Raw genomic sequence first — 20,724 nt, forward strand, 5'->3', positions numbered from 1 at the left:
CAGTTATTAGGGGCAAATATTGTGTTCACTCTCCAATCTTGGGGACAGAGTAAACCAACATTTGTCTATATTTTTCATGACCAGAGCACACTTTTTCAGCAAATGGATTTCTGAGACAATGATTATGTTATACAACTGGTGCCCAAATGTGTTTCACGCTTGTTGTTTTTAAGCCAATACTTTTGACAGGAAGCTAAACTATAAAATGTTATATTGCAGGCTAGAAGCTGTTCATTGTGGCTGCTATCCACTCTGCCCCAAGGCTTTGGTGTATCCTGAAATATTCCCAGGTATTACTTCACAAATACGCTAATACACCATTGCATTGCAAGATGTTTAATTCTCCGATTTTTGCATCTCTAGAAATGTGTTGTATTTAGATGTTCAAGGTGTAAATCTGAAAATAAATCACTAAAATAGAACGCTGAAGTCAAAGCTACGATTACTGAGCACAACAAAAAAATCTAATTTACCTGATTCTTAACACCGTAGCTGTGCCTCTTCCTTAAATTAGATTTGCATAAATAATATGAATCTTTAAAAAGAATACTAGTTTAATTATGTAAAACCTGTCCCAGTTCAGTGTAATATGTATTTTTAATTATAAAGAAAGTGCGCTGTATCTAGCCTGTGCTTTGAGGTTTTTCTTTCATGAAAATACGTTTTCCTTTCCTCGCTCTGTCCTACAGAGGAGTATCTGTACTCTACACCTGAGCAGCTTTATAAGAAACTCCAGGGACTGTGCAGAAGGCCATACATGGTGAGGAGACATCACGTTAAGGTAATTAACACTGACATGACAGGAACAGGATTAGCTAACACACGCTTCATTCAGTTCACAATTAATTTCTCTCTTTACGGTTTCTCCTCACCCTTCACCCTGCCTGTGTGCCTTGCTTTCTTCTGTACTGTAAGTTGACAGTTGACACCAGAGCTTAATCCTGCCTTTCATTCTTTCCTCTGTATTGTACTGTAGGTTGACACCAGTTCCTATTCCTGGGCTGCGCTGAAGGAGGACTTCAGGAGTCTGCTGGCATACAAAGAGGACCACCATCCCTGACGGACAGACTACAACTGGGCCAATGCGAGTCCGCGGATCTGCTCAGAAGTGGGCACACTTAGTTCACTCGATTAGTGGCAGAATGAGATGGATTTAAAGGTTGATGGAAAGTCTGCAGCGTAGCGAGGGAGGGAGAGTCTCAAGGGCTGTCGTCATAGCTGCCTGACATGGAGCCACGGGCAACAAACCTGTGGTGGCCTCAGACAGCCTGTCCCCACCACCTCTCTCTCTCCACTCAGCTCCACTCTGCTCAAATCAAAGCCATGCCTTTGAGACATTGTGCCTGTTGTAAACGTCCCCATCTTCACGTGCAAGAGGGAGAGGTCTTTTATGTCTACTGTGGTTTGAATTTGAAATAAAGAGAAAAGAACGTGTAAACTCTTTCAAAGGTTTCTCAAAGGCGGTGCCACCTCATATATCCGGTTCATTTTGATCTTGTACTGGAGAGGACCTGGAGCTTGAATTGCTCTCCACCCCACGACTCCCGACAGAGTGGCAGCCAAGTTGTGGCTTGAAACGCTGTTCTCTGCCTCCACACCTGGGTTGCCAGGGGCCTCATTTATAAATTGTGTACCCCAAAATGTGCGTGCGCCAGTTCACACAAAAGTTGGCATTCATAAAAAATGTACTTGACATGAGAATTTGCTCACCTCCCCGCAACTTGTAGACGATGCGTACTCACATCTCTGCTAGTGTATGAAATATTGTATTGCAATCTGGCAAGTAAGTATTTTGTGCAAATGAGGGATATGATGAAAAGCTTATTCATAAAACATATTAACCAGAATGCAGCCATTTCCCATCAAAGTGGAACTGACAGCATTTTAGCAACAAAAAAATCTTATTAAAATATACACCCCCAGGAAGAATGACACTTCTTTTTACATTTTCTGACAAGCAAGCACTTAGATATGGTCATTTTCATGTTTTCATACATTCTTAGAATACATACTTCCCAAACATTCCAAAGCATTTGTAACAATTCTATAGCGATATAGAGTGGGAAAGCAGCTGTGCGTTTGGACAATTAATAGACACTGCAGTAAATTAAACCGAATAAAAACATCTGTCTTGTCCAGGATTAAAGTCTACGCAGACCGGTGCGGTGCACCGTTCAGGTACACTAGGTCTATATGCCAACAAGCCATTTGCCACAAGGGCCTGCCATCATTCACTTTGAACTGGACCGCGTGTTTACAGGCAGTTGCAACAGCGCGGCTTTAGATCATTAGAACGCATTAGGCAAAATGGATTTCTGCAAATATGTACAGTTGAAGTCGGAAGTTTACATACATCCTTAGCCAAATACATTTCAACTCAGTTTTTCACAATTCCTGACATTTAATCCTAGTAAAAATTCTCTGTCTAAGGTCAGTCAGGATCACCACTTTATTTTAAGAATGTAAAACATCTGAATAATGTTAGAGAGAGTGATTTATTTCAGCTTTTATTTTGCCACAACTTTGGAAGTATGCTTGGGGTCATTGTCCATTTTGAAGATCCATTTGCGACCAATCTTTAACTTCCTGGCTGATGTCTTGGGATGTTTCAAAATATCCACATAATTTTCCTGCCTCACGATGCCATCTATTTTGTGAAGTGCACCAGTCCCTCCTGCAGCAAAGCACCCCCACAACATGATGCTGCCACCCCTGTGCTTCACGGTTGGGATGGTGTTCTTCTGCTTGCAAGCATCCCATTTTTTTCCTCCAAACATAACGATGGTTTTTGTTTCATCAGACCAAAATGTACCATCTTTGTCCCCATGTGGTCTGGCTTTCTTATGGTGGTTTTGGAGCAGTGACTTCTTCCTTGCTGAGCGGCCTTTCAGGTTATGTCGATATAGGACTCGTTTTACTGTGGATATAGATACTTTATCTGTTTCCTCCAGCATCTTCACAAGGTCCTTTGCTGTTGTTCTGGGGATTCATTTGCACTTTTCGCACCAAAGTACGTTCATCTCTAGGAGACAGAACGCATCTCCTTCCTGAGGGGTTTGACAGCAAATGTGTTTATGCTAGCGTACTATTGTTTGTACAGATGAACGTGGTTCCTTCAGGCGTTTGGAAATTGCTCCCAAGGATGAACCAGACTTGTGGAGGTCTACAATTGTTTTTCTGAGGTCTTGCCTGATTTTTTTGATTTTCCCATGATGTCAAACAGAGGCACTGAGTTTGAAGGTAGGCCTTGAAATACATCCACAGATACACCTCCAATTGACTCAAATTATGTAAATTAGCCTATCAGAAGCTTCTAAAGCCATTACATAATCTTCTGGAATTTTCCAAGCTGTTCAAAGGCACAGTCACCTTAGTGTATGTAGACTTCTGACCCACTGGAATTGTGATACAGTGAGTTATAAGTTATATAATCTGTCTGTAAACAATTGTTGGATAAATTACTTGTGTCATGAACAATGCATATGTCCTAACCGACTTGTCAAAACTATAGTTTGTTAACAAGAAATTGTGGAGTGGTTGAAAAACAAGTTTTAATGACTCTTAACATCAGTGTATGTAATCTTCCGACTTCAACTGTAAATAAATACAGCGGGAAACCTATTACATTTGGGAAGTTTACAGTCCTATTGATCAAACAATCATAAAAAGGTAGGCTATCTTTCCCTACAGTACCGGTCAAAAGTTTGGATCTAACTCATTCAAGGGTTTTTCATTATTTGTACTATTTTCTACGTTGTAGAATAGTAGTGTAGACATCAACTATGAAATAACATACGGAATCATTTAGTAACCAAAAAAGTGTTAACCTTTTTAAAGTAATGATGAACTGTAATTTTTCTTTGCTTATTTGAGCTGTTCTGGCCATATTATCTTAGTCTTTTACCAAATAGGGCTATCTTCTGTATACCACCCATACCTTGTCCAAACAACTGATTGGCTCAAACGCATTAAGGAAAGAAATACCTCAAATTAACTTTTAACAAGGCACACCTGTTAATGTAAATGCATTCCAGGTGACTACCTCATGAAGCTGATTTGAGGGAATGCCAAGAGTGTGCAAAGCTGTCATCAAGGCAAAGGGTGGCTACTTTGAAAGATCTAAAATGTAACACTTTTTTTGGTTACTACATGATTCCATATGTGCTATTTCATTGTCTGATGTCTTTACTATTATTCTTCAATGGAGAAAATAGTAAAAATAAAGAAAAGCCTTAAATGTCTGTCCAAACTTTTGACTGGTACTGTATATACACATTAACAACAACAAGATCAACAACTAATTCTAGCCAGAGCAGATGAGCTAAAATCTAACGAATTAACATTTCAACAAACCCTCTCAAACTTTTTCAGCTAGTTGGCCATCTAAATTGAAATGATAAACGATGGGTAATTGCCTGCTCGTCCTTCTGTAGCTTGTCTGCCAGTGTCCCAACAGAGCACCCAAGCTAACTGGCTAAAGTGTCCTAGCTTGCTAGCTACTTCCAGCCACAAATGAGGGAACACCTCACTCACCATTTTACTCGCCCGAGCAGAGCTGGTTAGGCTGTTTACATGTTATATAGAGCGTATGTGACTATTACGTTTTTTTGCGCTCTGGCACACTCAAACAACATTTCAGAGTACATAGCTAGCCAGAGTGATTTAGTGAATGCAAGAGATATGCTAATTGGATAACAGTCATTCTGCATAGCTAGCTAGCATCTTTAGCTGTGTAGCCACCGAAAAACAATACCAGGGGAAAATTTGTGACCATGACCTCTCCAATGACACTGTCCTCCTAGCAGCTATCTAGCTAGCTAACGTTAGGCTCTGTTTTTAGCTTGCTACATAAATAGATACCCTAGCATATTAGCCATGTTATGACTGACTGGTGATCATTATCCTTGCTAGTTTGATGGGTATTGACATTCCCAGCCTTAGTTACATTTGTCAGTTTTTTGTCCAAATTATGAGTAATTGAAACTGAAACGGTGCGTCCTGAATGGAGGCAGCAAACAATGTACCAGGCCAGCTGTGATTTACAACCATAAAGTCATATTTTTGGACTACTAAGAAATGTATTAGTGAATTAATTTAATCATGCATTGAACTGATCTATTCTGCCAACAATGCCTTAGTGTACATCATGGAATGTTGAGTCAAATAGAACATATTTTTAAAACCTCTTATGAAGTTGGTTTTGTAGCATAAACTGGGAATTTGATATTTTTGACTGATATGATTCTGTTTCGTATCTGCAAAGTAGTTAAAATGCTGTCAGTTCCACTTTAACCAGAAGAGAACATCTGTGTTTTATTTTTAGAATCTAAAATATAGACATAGGAATCTTTTTCCTATTTTTCCTTCTTCGATGGCCGCGTACCAGCGGAATTAGGTTACTACGTCGAAATGCAGTCAGGTTAAGACTGGTGAGGACGACAAGCAACCAGATGAGCTTCCCTGAGACGGTTTCTGACAGTTTGTGCAGAAATTCTTACATTGTGCAAACCCACAGTTTCATCAGTTGTCTGGGTGGCTGGTCTCAGACGATCCCGCAGGTGAAGAAGCAAAATGTGGAGGTCCTGGGCTGGCTTGGTTACTACACATGGTCTGCGGTTGGACATACTGCCAAATTCTCTAAAATGATGTTGGAGGCGGCTTATGGTAGAGACATTAACATTCAATGCTCGCAACAGCTCTGGTGGACATTCCCGCAGTCAGCATGCCAATTGCTCGCTCCCTCAACTTAAGACATCTGTGGCAATTTATCCACTCACTACTACTGTAAGTCGCTCTGGATAAGAGCGCCTGCTAAATGACTATACATTTTTTTTAAATTATATAACTGAACATTTTAGAGTATGTGGCCTTTTATTGTCCCCAGCATAATATGCACCTGTGTAATTATCATGCTGTTTAATCACCTTCTTGATATGCCACCCCTGTCATTTGGATGGATTATCTTGGCAAGTGAGAAATGCTCACTAACAGGGATGTAAACAAATGTGTGCACACAAGTTGAGAGAAATACGCTTTTTGTGCGTATGACACATTTCTGTAATCTTATTTCAACTCATGAAACATGGGACCAACACTTTACATGTTGAGTTAATATTTTTGTTCATTTTAAATTATTTTGAACATACAATCAATCTTAGACACTTGCTATAGGCAGCATGTATGCTTATTCTGCCCATATTTAATGGTTGTAAATGAGGCCCCAGGAGACTGAAGTACCTAATCAGACTTGGGCTGACTTGGGCGAGGTACTTGTCTGCTGGTATCAATGCAGGTCTCTCTGTCTACGCTCTGTCTTGTAATGTTCTACAAATAAACATTGTTTTCTATTGTTTTGTAGAATATAGTGTTTTGTTTTGAGAATGTTCAACATATTACAATACTAGAATCCATATCTGACAAGCAACTATCTTTGGTACATGTATTTCCAGGTGGAGCTCCTAATGTGTCATGCCCAGACTGCCAGTACTAACAATGCAATCATGCACTACCATGGTTTAAATAATTGTTCAGCCCCTTTAGAGAATACCTTATAACTAGGTATTCAAGGTAGAACAGACACTTTCATTAGCAGAGGGTGAAAAGGTTAAACGTTAATCAGGAATGAACCATATAGGCTTAACCGCAGCATTGTTTGGCCGCCTTCCCCTTTTAAATCTCTACCCCCTATTCAAAGCATGTTCCCCTTTAGTGTTGCTAGCAGCAACCTGAATCCCTTGCCTTCTTATATACCCTTGATCTTTTATGAAGTAAAATCAGGCCAAGAAAACAGAATTAGTCAAACGGGCTCACACGACACCGAGGAGGAAAAGATGTTTTAAACCGATAGAGTTAATATTTGAATTAAACCTTTTCATTATGCACACGTACTTTAGGGCTGCTGTGTTGTAGGGCTAGGCTGCATAGGGACTGGAGAGGTGCCCATAGTGGTTATTAATGGACTTTGAGGTAACACAGGCCTCAGGGTGCATCATCAAACTGTCCACCCACACAACTGAGCGCGACACTCGGCTCTAGCCCCGGGCATACCTACCCACAATCCCCTTCCAATGCATTTTACATTCTCAAAGATGATATAAAAGGAAGAGGGGGTGGAGGGGCTTGGGGACCCCTCCTCTCCTGCCGCCCCCCCTCCCCAAACCCCTCTGGCCCCCCACCTTCAGCCAGCACAGAGAGTGGCTCACAGAGGTTTTGTATGCAGCTAATGTGTGAGTAGGAGTGGTGAGTACACAGGGGGCCCTCAGCATGGTGGCTGTATTTTCTATTGACATAATGCGTAGGGTATTATCAAGTACCACGGTAGTCGATGGGTTACTTGGAGATAATGACGTCTTTGATGCTTTGAATCTCATTCAAATCCTAGATTGCCCAGTTTGGAGCCCTGTTGTAGTCCCTTGGGATTCGTTTGTTTGGTGTATGCCATATTGGTATCGTTTGTGACAAGAAAAGTAATCCATTTGGGCTTCACACATATCTCCATAAAGCAATTGACCTGATATTTGTCCCAATCCTACCCATGATGACACCCTCTCATTTCCAATATTCAGCTCCGTAGAGAGTGGAACATAATGCAATGTGGATCCGTCGGTATCATAAACTAAATGGCCACTAAACACGACATGACACATCACTGCAATTTACCGCTAACACATATTCAATCCGTACAACTAGAAAAATGGCATTCCATGTTTTAAACACTGAACAATTTTGCCCTGTGGTTATGCTCTTCCACCTGGTAGTCGCAGGGAGAAACAGGGGAATTAATGCAATCTCTCGAGCTAAGCAAAGTGTGTCAGACTGACTCTGCTGTTCACATCGTGGTGCGGTATTGTAGAGGCAACAAACAGCACAGCCCACTCAGTTTGTCAACAATAGTACGGTTAGAACAGAATTGAAATCAAGACTGTTGAACATAATAACATGTACTGTTGTGTAGACAGTATTAAAGACTGGCTGCATGTACTGTTGTGTAGACAGTATTAAAGACTGGCTGCATGTACTGTTGTGTAGACAGTATTAAAGACTGGCTGCATTGGATATTGAGAATGAAGAGATTCTTTGTTTGAAAATGTGTGAAGATTAGTCTTCAAATTTAACCAACAAGTAGATGCATTTGGTCACAGGTGGAAGGCTATCTTTCCTTACTCCTCCACTGATTGTATGAGGTATTATTACTATGAAATTTGAATAGATGTCACCCCTCTTTACAGACCAATTGGGAGAGACGATAGGATAACCAGCAGTTATGAAGCTATGAATCACTGCGTGCCTCTGATAGAACAGTTAAAGTCATGGCAGAGATTAGGTAATATTGTTACATCTTAGTTTATTCTGTGACAACCTTTAGATTGTCCACATCACTCTTACTTTTGTTCCAATATTCACACTGGGAACATCTAGCATCCTTCCATCAGTGGATTCATTGAGTTATCATTCACTAACACCTGATTTAATATTATCCATGACCGTGGACAGGGTTTCTATTCCCTCCTGATTATGAATAACCCCAACCCTAGCTTGATGACCACATCCCGCTTCAACCCTAACCCTAGCCTCAACCACAACCCTAACCCTAGCTTCATGTCCACATCTCGGTTCAACCCCAACCCTCAACTCTAACCTTAGCTTTATGTCCACATCCCGGTTCAACCCCAACCCTCAACTCCAACCTTAGCTTTATGTCCACATCCCGGTTCAACCCCAACCCTCAACTCCAACCTTAGCTTTATGTCCACATCCCGGTTCAACCCCAACCCTCAACTCCAACCTTAGCTTTATGTCCACATCCCTGTTCAACCCCAACCCTCAACTCCAACCTTAGCTTTATGTCCACATCCCGGTTCAACCCCAACCCTCAACTCCAACCTTAGCTTTATGTCCATAACTTGGTTCACCCCTAGAATCAATTACAACCCTATTCTGTCTACTCCACATCCACCATTCCTCTCCCCATGCCCATGCTCCTAGTAGCTGTAGACTAGCAGAGCGGCCACAACAGACCCAGGTCGCGACCTGACGACGCCGTAAAGCCCATAACAATGCCTTCCGTCTACCCCGTCGCAAAATGCCACCCCACTGTAAAAGGTTTTATAGCAGAGTCCATAAAATACTGAATGCATTAAACGTTTTCATTGGCCTGTTAAGACACGTTGCTTTGAACAGTTGGTGTCGTGTGTACTGCATGTGTGTGTTTACTGTATTAGTTGTGTGTTCTGAAAGTGTGTGCGTGTTTGATTTGTACATGACTGTTGATCTAGGACTGTGTTACTCAAAAACAGCCAACTTGTGACCACTTTCCCTGTTTTGATTTAGGAAAATTCGCAATATCCCCAATTTAAGTCGGATGGAAACATGAATGAGATGTTTGTTTGCCCCTCCCTTTATTTTGATCATCTACCATATTTGTTATTAGTTTCTGATAAGAGCAGAATCATTCAATCCCTTTTATAGCTAGGTTACAGTATATTTCCAGAGATTAGGGTTTTATGAAAGTTTTTAAGGAGTTGACATTCAGTATACTTCGTAATAAGGTGGAGAAGGAAAAGGCTACACAACCTAACCCATGAGAATCAACGTACCGTGATATCTCGCTATGTCTTGGTGTTACATTTGGAGTCTGTTGTCACTCCCTATCCTATCCCCTCCACTCATGCGTACAGCCAAGTGAGAATAATTCTCTCCCTGGTAATTAAAGTATTTTATTTTTGCCACGGGTCAAATAAAGGGAAACAGTTCATTCCTTAATGTGTAGGTCGACTTAATGTGTAGGTCGGCTAGACTGTTGCTGGAGGTTCTGAATGACTAGATTGTGGCCCTGAGCACAGGGCTTGTTCACTTGTCTTAGCCTCACAATGAAATATACTTCTATACATCCATGAACTATGGCAATATCATTTTTCCTCATGTCTAAGGCTAATGCCATTTTTCAAGAAATAACTGACTCCTGCAGATAGTTTCCCTATATGACGGACAGTATTATTGTGAATATTAAAATTAGAATTCACTTTTTTTGTAATAAGAAACTCTTAAGAGAGATGGAAGACAGAGAAAAAGGCTCTGCTATTTGAATTTGAAAGTAAGAAATGTTGGTTTGGGGCATTTTGAAACTGGTGGATTATCAACAAAGAACAGCAACATTAATTTCACGCATCAGAAAAAAGCCTGGTTCCGTCCTCTTGGTTCTGAGGCTGTCTGATTCTAGACTGAAACAACACCTCCAGCATGGAATGACAAACTCAAAGAAAGACAAAAACAAAGACTGGTCTGGGGAAATGTGTTTATGCAAATGTACATGTGCACATGTGGATATGGATAAGGCACAACTGTTTTCCTCATTACATCTGATAGAGGTTTCTATGTGGGAAAGACCTGTTATTTCACTCTGGAGACTGAGTGATATGCTGAATAAAGATGTTGATCATCTCTCCAATGGCTTTATTATAACTGTCAAGGTCTTTGAAAATAATACATTTCCTACATGCAAACCGTCAGTTATTAATCAGGTATTTTCTTTGCAGGCTAAGTGCTAATTATGCAGTAATAACCTATGAATAATAACCACTGTATAATACCATTTAATATCAGGCAATTGGGAATAATGATGTGTGAATTGAATACACTGAACAAAAATAGAAACGCAATGTAAAGTTTTGGTCCCATGTTTCATGAGCTGAAATAAAAGATCCCAGACTTTTTTTCCATACATACAAAAAGCTTATTTGTCTCATTCTGTGCACAACTTTGTTTACATCCCTGTTAGTGAGCATTTCTCTTTTGCCAAGATAATCCATCCACCTTATCAAGAAGCTGATTAAACAGCATGATCATTGACACAGGTGCACCTCGTGCAGGGGACAATAAAAGTCCACTCTAAAATGTGCAGTTTTGTCACACAACACATTGGCAAATATGTCTCAAGATTTGAGGGAGCGTGCAATTGACATGCTGACTGCACCAGAGCTGTTGCCAATGGGTTATGGTATGGGCAAGCATAAGCTATGGATAACGAACACCATTGCATATAATCGATGGCATTTTGAATGCACAGAGATACCGTGACGAAATCCTGAGGCCCATTGCCGTGCCATTCATCCGCTACCATCACCTCATGTTTAAGTTTCATGTTTTCAATTTCATGATAATGCACGGCCCATGTCGCAAAGCTCTGTACACAATTCCTGGAATCTAAAAATGTCCCAGTTGTTTCCATGGCCTGCATATTCAACAGCCATGTCACCCATTGAGCATGTTTGAGACGCTCTGGATCGACATGTACGACAGCGTGTTCCAATTCCCGCCAATATCCAGCAATTTTGCACAGCCATTGAAGTTGAGTGGGACATCATGTCACAGGCCACAATCAACAGCCTGATCAAATCTATGCAAATCTATGTGTCGTGCTGCGGTGGTCACACCAGATACTGACTGGTTTTCTGATCCATGCCCTACTTTTTTTAAAGGTATCTGTGACCAACAGGGGCAGGAGCGCACCTTTGCTGGTGACGATTCTGAAATTGCATTTTTGTCCCCCATAGTTTTATCATTGCACTGTGTTACATCTCCGGTGTGCTTTAGGAGCATGCGGACGCCTCAGAGCAGTCGGGTAGGCTGTTTTCTGGTTTCAGCTTGCTGCATTTAGGACCGCAGAGACACCACAGAGCAGACAGGCTGTTTGAAGGCAAAGCTTCTGAAAGGCTTGCGTATAAGACCAGCACAGGAGAGATGAACAGAGGTAGCTGCTGTCTGTGTTGCACTTTTTCTCTGAGTTGTAAAAGCAAGCAGAGCAGAAACTGGCTACTCTTTAGTTGTCTGATCTAGCTGGCAAGGTAACTACTGTTTGACAGAAGAGAAGTATATATATTCCCAGTACTGAGCTAGTAGTGTAACTGACATATTACCTTAGCTAATGTTTCATCCCCCCTCCACTGAGGTGAATGAACTACCAACTACCAATGTCTTTGAACTGTCCATTTCCCTAGCTAATTCCCTACTTTTCACACGTACACAGTATATACAGCTCTACAGGCTTCACTGTCATGGTGCACAGTCAGTACACAACACTATGCTCATCATGTCTTAGCAGGATCAGATGGTGACAGGTGTCCCTGCAGCGTCAGACAGCCAAGGAAGACCGGTCTACATAGCTCAGGTAAATTTTCCAGTATATTATAACTATGAGTGAATGGATACAAAGTTCCATCTTGAGTCGATGGGTAGGCTACAGTCTGGGATCTGGGAAAAATGGTCATTTCAATTGTTGAACCATTGATTCTATTCATGGATAATATAATGTATACTAATGTCATTCTTTGTCATGCCTCATCTGAGCAGGATCAGATGGTGACAGGGGTCTCATCAGGGTCAGGCAGCCAGGGAAGACCAGTCTGTGGCAGAGCTGCAGATACAACACTTTATTTTCTCTGTACAGAAAACATGGGACAAGCAAGATGCTTAAAAGATTTAAACTATTTTAAAGCAGTCTGACAAACCTCTAAAGTTGATTTCCAAACTGTACCAAGGGTTGATAGAGGCTTTTCCCAATGACACAAAACATGTGAAACAAAAATGTGAGGAAGAACTGGGAGATGCTATTGATGATGATGAATGGATACAGATATGTTTGAATGTCCAGTCATGCTCATATAATCTCCGACATAAATTATTACAGTTTAAGACCATCCATAGAATGTACTATATGTCAGTGAAACTGAATATAATGCACACAGAAATGTAATTATTCTGCTGGAGGTGTAAAACACAAAAGGGAAAATATTTGCATGTCAGGTCTGATGAAGGCTGGATGAATTCTGTCAAAGAGTATGTTATTTTTATCTCAGCATGTCTACAGATTCTCCCTTCGTCCTGTTTTTGTTTGCTTGGAAATGTTGATACTGGAAACTTATCAGAAGAAACAGTGTAACCTAGTATTTATAGTGGCTAAGAAATGCATTGCACTTAATTCAAAATCAAATTTTATTGGTCACATACACATATTTACAGATGCTATTGCAGGTGTAGTGAAATGCTTGTTGGAATGTTGGTTGATCCTCCCACAATGGATGGAAGAAATGTCAAGTTATGTATCACTAGATTTGGAATAAATCAAATGTTATTGATCACATACACGTGTTTAGCAGATGTTATGTAGGGTGTAGCGAAATGCTTGGTTTTCTAGCTCCACCAGTGCAGTAATATCTAACAATTTCACAACATATACCCAATATACACACATTTAAGTAAATGAATGTAATTAAGATTATATAAATATATGAACGAGCAATGTCAGAGCGGTGTAGACTAAGACAGTATAGAATAAAGTATATGAGATGAGTAATGCAAGATATGTAAACATTATTAAAGTGACTAGTGTCACATTTATTAAAGTGGCCAGTGATTTAAAGTCTATGTATATAGGCAGCAGCCTCTATGTGCTAGTGATGGCTATTTAATAGTCTGATGGCCTTGGGATATAAGCTGTTTTTCAGTCTCTTGGTCACAGCTTTGGTGCACTTGTTCTGACCTCGCCTTCTGGATGATAGCGGGGTGAACATGCAGTGGCTCGGCTGGTTGTTGTCCTGATCTTTTTGGCCTTCCTGTGACATCGGGTGCTGTAGGTGTCCTGAAGGGCAGGTAGTTTGCTCCCGGTGATGCTTTGGGCAGACCGCATTACCCTCTGGAGAGCCCTGCAGTTGCGGGCGGTGCAGTTGCCATACCAAGCGGTGGTACAGCCCGATCGGATGTTCTCAATTGTGCATCTGTAAAAGTTTGGGAGGGTTTTAGGTGCCAAGCCAAATTTCTTCAGCCTCCTGAGGTTGAAGAGGCATTGTTGCGCCTTCTTCACCACACTGTCTGTGTGGGTGGACCATTTCAGTTTGTCAGTAATGTGTATGCCGAGGAACTTAAAGCTTTCCACCTTCTCCACTGCAGTCCCATCGATCAGGATAGGGGGTGGGGGGGGGGGGTGCTCCCTCTGCTGTTTCCTGAAGTCCACGATCATCTCCTTTGTTTTGTTGATGTTGAGTGAGAGGTTATTTTTCTGGCACCACATTCCCAGAGCCCTCACCTCCTCCCTGTAGGCTGTGGCGTCATTGTTGGTAATCAAGCCTACTACTGTTGTGTCGTCTGCAAACTTGATGATTGAGTTGGAGACATGCTTGGCCATACAGTCATGGATACACAGGGAGTACAGGAGGGGGCTGAGCACGCACCATTGTGGGGCCCCAGTGTTGAGGATCAGCGAAGTGGAGGTGTTGTTTCCTACCTTCACCACCTGTGGGTGGCCCATCAGGAAGTCCAGAACCCAGTTACACAGGGCAGGGTTCAGACCCAAGGCCTCAAGCTTAATGATAAGCTTGGAGGGTACTATGGTGTTGAATGCTGAGCTATAGTCAATGAAAAGCATTCTTACATACACATTTCTCTTGTCCAGATGGGATAGGGCAGTGTGAAGTGTGATGGTGATTGCATCGTCTGTGGATCTATTGGGGTGGTAAGCAAATTGAAGTGGGTCTATGTTGACAGATAAGGTAGAGGTGACATGATCCTTGACTAGTCTCTCAAAGCACTTCATGATTACAGAAGTGAGTGCTACGGGGCGATAGTCATTTAGTTCAGTCACCTTTGCTTTCTTGGGTACAGGACCAATGGTGGCCATCTTGAAGCATGTGGGGACAGCGGACTGGGATTGGGAGAGATTGCATATGTCCGTAAACACACCAACAGGCTGGTCTGCGCATCCTCTGAGGACATGGCGAAGGATGCCATCTGGGCCGGCAGCCTTGCGAGGGTTAACACACTTCAATGTCTTACTCAAGTCGGCCATGGAGAAGGAGAGCCCAAAGTTCTTGGTAGCGGGCCACCAACACACTGTGTTTATCATGACACAAGGCAAGACGCAGATGCAGACACAGCAGGCAGATGGTTGGAGTTTAAGATCTTTAATAATCCAAAAAGGAGTAGACAAGAGAATGGTCATGGACAGGCAAAAGATCAAAACCAGTTCAGAGTCCAGGAGGTACAGAGTGGCAGACAGGCGTGGGGTCAAGGCAGGCAGAATGGTCAGGCAGGTGGGTACGGAGTCCAGAAACAGGCAAGCGTCAAAACCGGGAGGACAATAAAAAGGAGAATAGCAAAGGCAGGAGAATGGAAAAAAAATGCTGGTTGGCTTGGAACATACAAGACGAACTGGCACAGAGAGACAGGAAACAGGGATAAATACACTGGGGAAAACAAGTGACATCTGGAGGGGGTGGAGACAATAACAAGGACAGGTGAAACAGATCAGGGTGTGACAGTGTTATCCTCAAAGCGTGTGAAGAAGGTGTTTAGCTTATCCGGAAGCAAGACATCGGTGTCCACAACGTGGCTGGTTTTCCTTTTGTAGTCAGTCCGTGATTGTCTGTAGATCCTGCCACATACGTCTCGTGTCTGAGCAGTTGAATTGCGACACTACTTTGTCTCTGTACGGACGTTTTGCCTGTTTGATTGCCTTGCAGAGGGATTAACTACACTGTTTGTATTCTGCCATATTCCCATAGTCACCTTGCCATGGTTAAATGCGGTGGTCCACTTACAGTTTTGCGTGAATGCTGCCATCTATCCATGGCTTCTGGTTAGGGTAGGTTTTAATAGTTTCAGTGGGTACAACATCTCCTATACACTTTCTGATTAACTCAGTCACCGTATCAGTGTGTTTGTCAATATTATTCTCTGAAGCTACCCGGAACATATCCCAGTCCGCGTGATCAAAACAATCTTGAAGCGTGGATTCCAATTGGTCAGACCAGCGTTGGATAGTCATTAGCACAGGTACTTCCTGTTTGAGTTTCTGCCTATAGGAGGGAGAAGCAAAATGAAGTTGTTGACAGATTTTCCGAAAGGAGATTGGGGGAGGGCCTTATATGCATCCTGGAAGTTGGAGTAACAGAGGTTGAGTGTTTTACCAGCGTGAGTACTACAGTCGATATGTTGATTGAACTTTGTCAGCCTTTTCCTCAAGTTTGCTCTGTTAAAATCCCCATCTACAGTAAATGCAGCCTCATGATATGTGGTTTCCGGTTTGCATAAAGTCCAGTGAAGGACTTTGAGGTCCGTCGTGGTATCGGCTTGAGGGGGGATATACATGGCCGTAACTATAACCGAAGAAAATTCTCTTGGGTGATAATACGGTCGGCATTTGATTTTGAGGTGTTCTAGTTTGGGGGAACAAAAGGACTTGAGTTCCTGTATGTTATCACAATTACACCATGAGTCGTTAATCATGAAACATACACCCCCGCCCATCTTCTTGAGTAATATACTCGGAAGCGGTGGGTGGTGTGCGTGCCTCCTAAGTCGGACTAGAAGACCACTCCGAGCACCTCTCCTCTGCCAGTCTGCTTCTGGAATCAGTTCAATCGCCCTGGGGAGTGCGAACAAAGGATCTGCTACAATTCAGTATGACAAAAGGAGTCTGTATTGAAAATATGTCCACATCAGGGGAGATACCTATTTAGGCAATACCTAGCTGCTAGGCTGCTCAGTCCTGGCCCTGGGGGTCTGCCTACTGTTGGTTGACACTCTGGCCCAACACACCTGAAACCAATAATGAATGTTTCACTAAGATCCTAAAGCTGAGTGGGGTGTGTTGGATTTGGGCGCTGCAGGGACGTGGACCCCTAGGGACAGGACGGGGCAGTCCAGCTATATTGTGCAAGTAAAAACAGCTCTACAGTACTATTAGGCCTGTGATATGAATTATAAGGAGTGTATATGATTTCTGTGTGTTAATATGTAGGTGAATTTGTGTCTTATTTCCAAACCTTTCCTTGAGACATAAAACAAAAACATGGGAAGGAAGTTCTTCCAAGAGTTGAGTTATTGACTAGCCTGGTGAGGGTTGGGCGTGCTGGCGGCTCTGGCTGGCTGGGCGGTCTGGCTAAAATTTTATATAGAGGATGTCTGAATAAAGACAATCAAAAGTCTTTGTATTTTTTAAAGAGTTGTTCCTGTGTTAGTATATTGGTTAAAGGTGCAACACAGTAATGATTATTGAATTATCATTGATCTAGTTCAATCTTATCAATCACTTAAACATATTTAATAATGATCTCTTACCTAGTTGATGACTGGACAGATTGTGTAGAAATGCAGGATATTAGCTTTAGATGCTCCCAAAAATGGGAGGAGCGTAGGTTAGGTCCTCTCCCACTTCTAAAACCAAAGTTGCGTCCCTGAACAGATGCGTATCTGTATTCCAAAACATTAGGGCCTAATGAACTTATTCCAATTTACTGATTTCCTCATAAGAACTGTAAAATTGAAATCTTTGAAATTGTTGCATGTTGCCAGTAGGAACATTGTCATAAGATAAAGTGCTACCCAGTTAACTGTATTGTAGCCTACATGCAACACTAGTTCTCATCATGCTATGTTGCTTTATTTGTTCCTAGAACACGATAAAGGGAAAAGGAAATGCATAAATTCACAGTGACAAACTTATAAATACGTCTTTGAAGTGGCAACTTCATTTACCACATCTGTAAACTGAATTTAGCAAATCAAGCCTTAACCCAAGCGTAGGCCTATCAGAGGACTTCTGAGACTGTCACAGAAACACGGGGAGTTATTTAAAAATGCAACACTTGAGGAAAGAAAATACATTTTTAAATAAAGGCCAGCCTCAATTTTCCATGAGGCTTCTGATGAGCCCAGTCCCAGGAGAGGCAGCATTAAAGGTACAGTAATTAGCAGAGCCCGGCTAGCTCTGATTAGTCCACATTAGCTTTTTACAGTTAACATATGGGCCATTTCATTTCTCTGTGACGGTGTTCCCTGATAGAAAATGTTTAAAGGGGGAGGAATGGAGAAAGGAGTTTGTCCTCAAGTGACACAGTCATATGCTATCAATATGCTGCCATGTTCTTTTGGAGCTGGGGTTGTGTTTTAATAGGCCTGGTGGTTAGAACGTGGCAGGCGTTTCACAGGGACAATGTATTGTTATGCCTCCATTTCTTCTTTTTGAAGGATTTCTTTTTTTTTTAAACTAAAGAAGGCAGACGTCCGTTGCCATGAAGCTCTTCCAAAAAGGAACAAAGGGGGGCTATTCCAAAACAGAGTGGTCGACAGTTATTATATGAAATCACCACACATAGAGAGTCTTGGCTGGGAGAAGGAAAACAAACCGGCCACATTCCCCCTGTACTGTAGCCTACTCTGACTCACGTCTTGGTTATGGAGTTGGACAGAGGGGTCCCAAGCTGAACGTAGTGTCATATGGCAGAATTGTCATTCTTCTGTTACCTCTCCCTTATTCACAGACCACTCTGCAGTTAACCCTGCTCCTATTATTTATACTGCCCTATTTACATTACATATTTATGTTGCCAATTACTTTAAGCATATCCTTCCTGCTCTCCGTCCAACACTTCGAAAACCCCTTTTAACAAAACAAGCAAATGGATGAAACATTCCCATGCAGCAAAAACTCGGTCTCTTGGATCCAAGACCGCATTCATGTTTTTTGTCAAAAGTTGTGTAGAGAGTGAAATGTGGCGCTGAAATCATTGGTGGCCTGCCGGGCTCGTTTGGTCTTCGAAAGTGTCTCTGCGTGCCAGGAGGGAGGTCACCCAAAGCTGGAACTCGTTCTGTCTTTTATTCTCTGTGGAGATTTAGTGAAACACAACCACAAAGCTAGTTTAAGTATGTCACTCTCCCATCGTTCTCCCAGTTCTCTGCCAAGGCATGAGACATCTGATTTAGAGAATAATGAAACGCAGAAAAATGGCTTTCCCATAATTAGACTTTCTCTTATCTCTGCTGAGCTCTGTAGAAAAAAAAATGGCGCATTCCATAATGGCATAGTCTTTGCATTAGCTTTTAAAAAGTGTATAAACAGAAACTTCTGTTACGGGGTATGAAAGCAGTTGACTGATTTGAAACTGATGTGAATGCTGTCGTACAGTACCACACAGCTACAATTGTATCTCTGGATTATTTGTACACTCAATCCATATGGAGATATGCCGACTGAGAAACGCTTTCTGACAGTATTTACACAAATCATGTTTCTCCTCAACAAATACAATAGTTGGTTGATACCCTACCAGAAGATGCAGTGATCTTGATTTAACTTGGAACATTTTGATTGGACGTGTGTTTGTCGTACTAGACAGGGCTCCTGTTGCTTTAGCCTTATCTCTACATGCTCTTCCTCAAATAAGCTCTACAGGGAACTGATTAGTACATCCACAACGGGTCATCTACCCAGCTCTATAGTGCTGTTGAGGAGTATGAAAGCATGGCACCTTATTGCCTTTCAAACGACTCTCAACCTACTGGGAGTAAGTCTAATTAATTATTTGATACAGGTTCTTTTGACATACTTTGACTTTCAAAGTGGCTTTAAAGTGGCAGCTTCAGAGTGGAAGCTCTTTGGACTGGTAGTCTTTGATACTATATGCTACAGATGCTGTAAGTGGTTGGTGCTTGAGGGTGTGTCTGGACCATCCCAAATTACATAGATCCATTAGTCCTCCTGGTAGAATGATATTGATTTAAGACATGTTCGAGGACAACTGTTGTCATTGTTGCAGTATTGCAGAGTTGTCATCATACTGATATTTAGACATTGTAAAATGGATGACCACATTGACAAAAAATGTATCTACACAGTCTATGGCTTTCTTGGGGTTTCTGCATCCACAACGAAGACAAACAATTTCCCTTGAGGGCAAGTCTGCAGTGTTGGTAATCCTGTGACTCTTTCTGTATCTTAAAAGACAAGGGACTCCTACTCCAGCCGAAAAGACAAAAATAGCACACAGCACAACAAAGCTTTGCTCCCAGAGAACAAATGGTCAGAGCAGACAGGGAGTGTGTTTCATGTGGTCTCTAGTCATATAAGTAGGAGCAGAGCAGCTGTGATCTGATAGTGATGGAGAACACCTTGTCTGAGTGACTCTGCCCTGGCCACTAGTGACCAGCAGAGGGTGCTGATTCACCCCACCCTCCCTCTGGTCTGACGTAGAGCAATGAAGAGCTGCTGACCAGCTTTGGATCAGTCTGGATAAATCAAAGCAAACATATTGACAAAAAGCCTAAACGAAGTCTTTTCCTCAAAAGATTTTTCCCGATCTTCATCAAACATTCAGGAATTAGATTCACTCTTGAATTAAATGATCTGAAACAGATATGTTTGTGTATATCAAACAGGACTTGCAGACGAATCGATGTGAACAATATCCAGGATAGAGGTCAATACACCCACCAATAATCTGTTGTGATTCTCTTGTCATGAATCTCTCAGGTGTTTCAGATCCCTGTAACTTCTGAAAATATACAGTGCTGTACAGAAAGTGATGTGAGAATAGAATAAGGGGTTCACTGTGTACAGTACTGGACATGATGGCAACTTTAAAAGTGACACATTTAAATGGCATTACATAAGTCCAGATTAGGGAGCCTGTTTTAATTGCGGCCGTGCTTTGAGGAGCAGGGCTGTGTAATAGGAGCTGACAGACATATGATATGAGTCCTGTGATCACTTATTAGACTACAAAGGCTGTGGCTGCTCCTCTCTGCTCTGCTCGCCCTCCCATTCATTTACACTGTGATTGACTGTTTTATTTCAGGGACAGCTCCATTAGTTATATTTCGATGAGTGGTCGTTCGTCAGAGAAAATGATTAAAAGTAATCGTCTCATCCGGGTTGTCTCTCTCTCTCTCTCA

The 20,724-nt window shown here is 41.9% G+C and overlaps 1 protein-coding gene across 3 annotated transcripts in view; it reads left to right on the forward strand.

Annotated features, from left to right (window-relative positions):
* Positions 1-6,360, forward strand: part of gtdc1 (glycosyltransferase-like domain containing 1) — a 50,875-nt gene extending 44,515 nt beyond the window's left edge. For all 3 annotated transcript variants that reach the window (XM_064944596.1, XM_064944597.1, XM_064944598.1), the window contains 3 exons: positions 220-290; positions 690-781; positions 977-6,360. In XM_064944596.1, the coding sequence (XP_064800668.1) occupies positions 220-290; positions 690-781; positions 977-1,060 (247 nt within the window). In that variant the 3' untranslated portion in view covers positions 1,061-6,360. The remainder of the gene's footprint in view (positions 1-219; positions 291-689; positions 782-976) is intronic.
* The last annotated feature ends 14,364 nt before the right edge of the window (positions 6,361-20,724 follow it).

This window comes from Oncorhynchus masou, chromosome 29 (assembly GCF_036934945.1).
Source record: "Oncorhynchus masou masou isolate Uvic2021 chromosome 29, UVic_Omas_1.1, whole genome shotgun sequence".
NCBI lineage: Eukaryota > Metazoa > Chordata > Actinopteri > Salmoniformes > Salmonidae > Oncorhynchus > Oncorhynchus masou.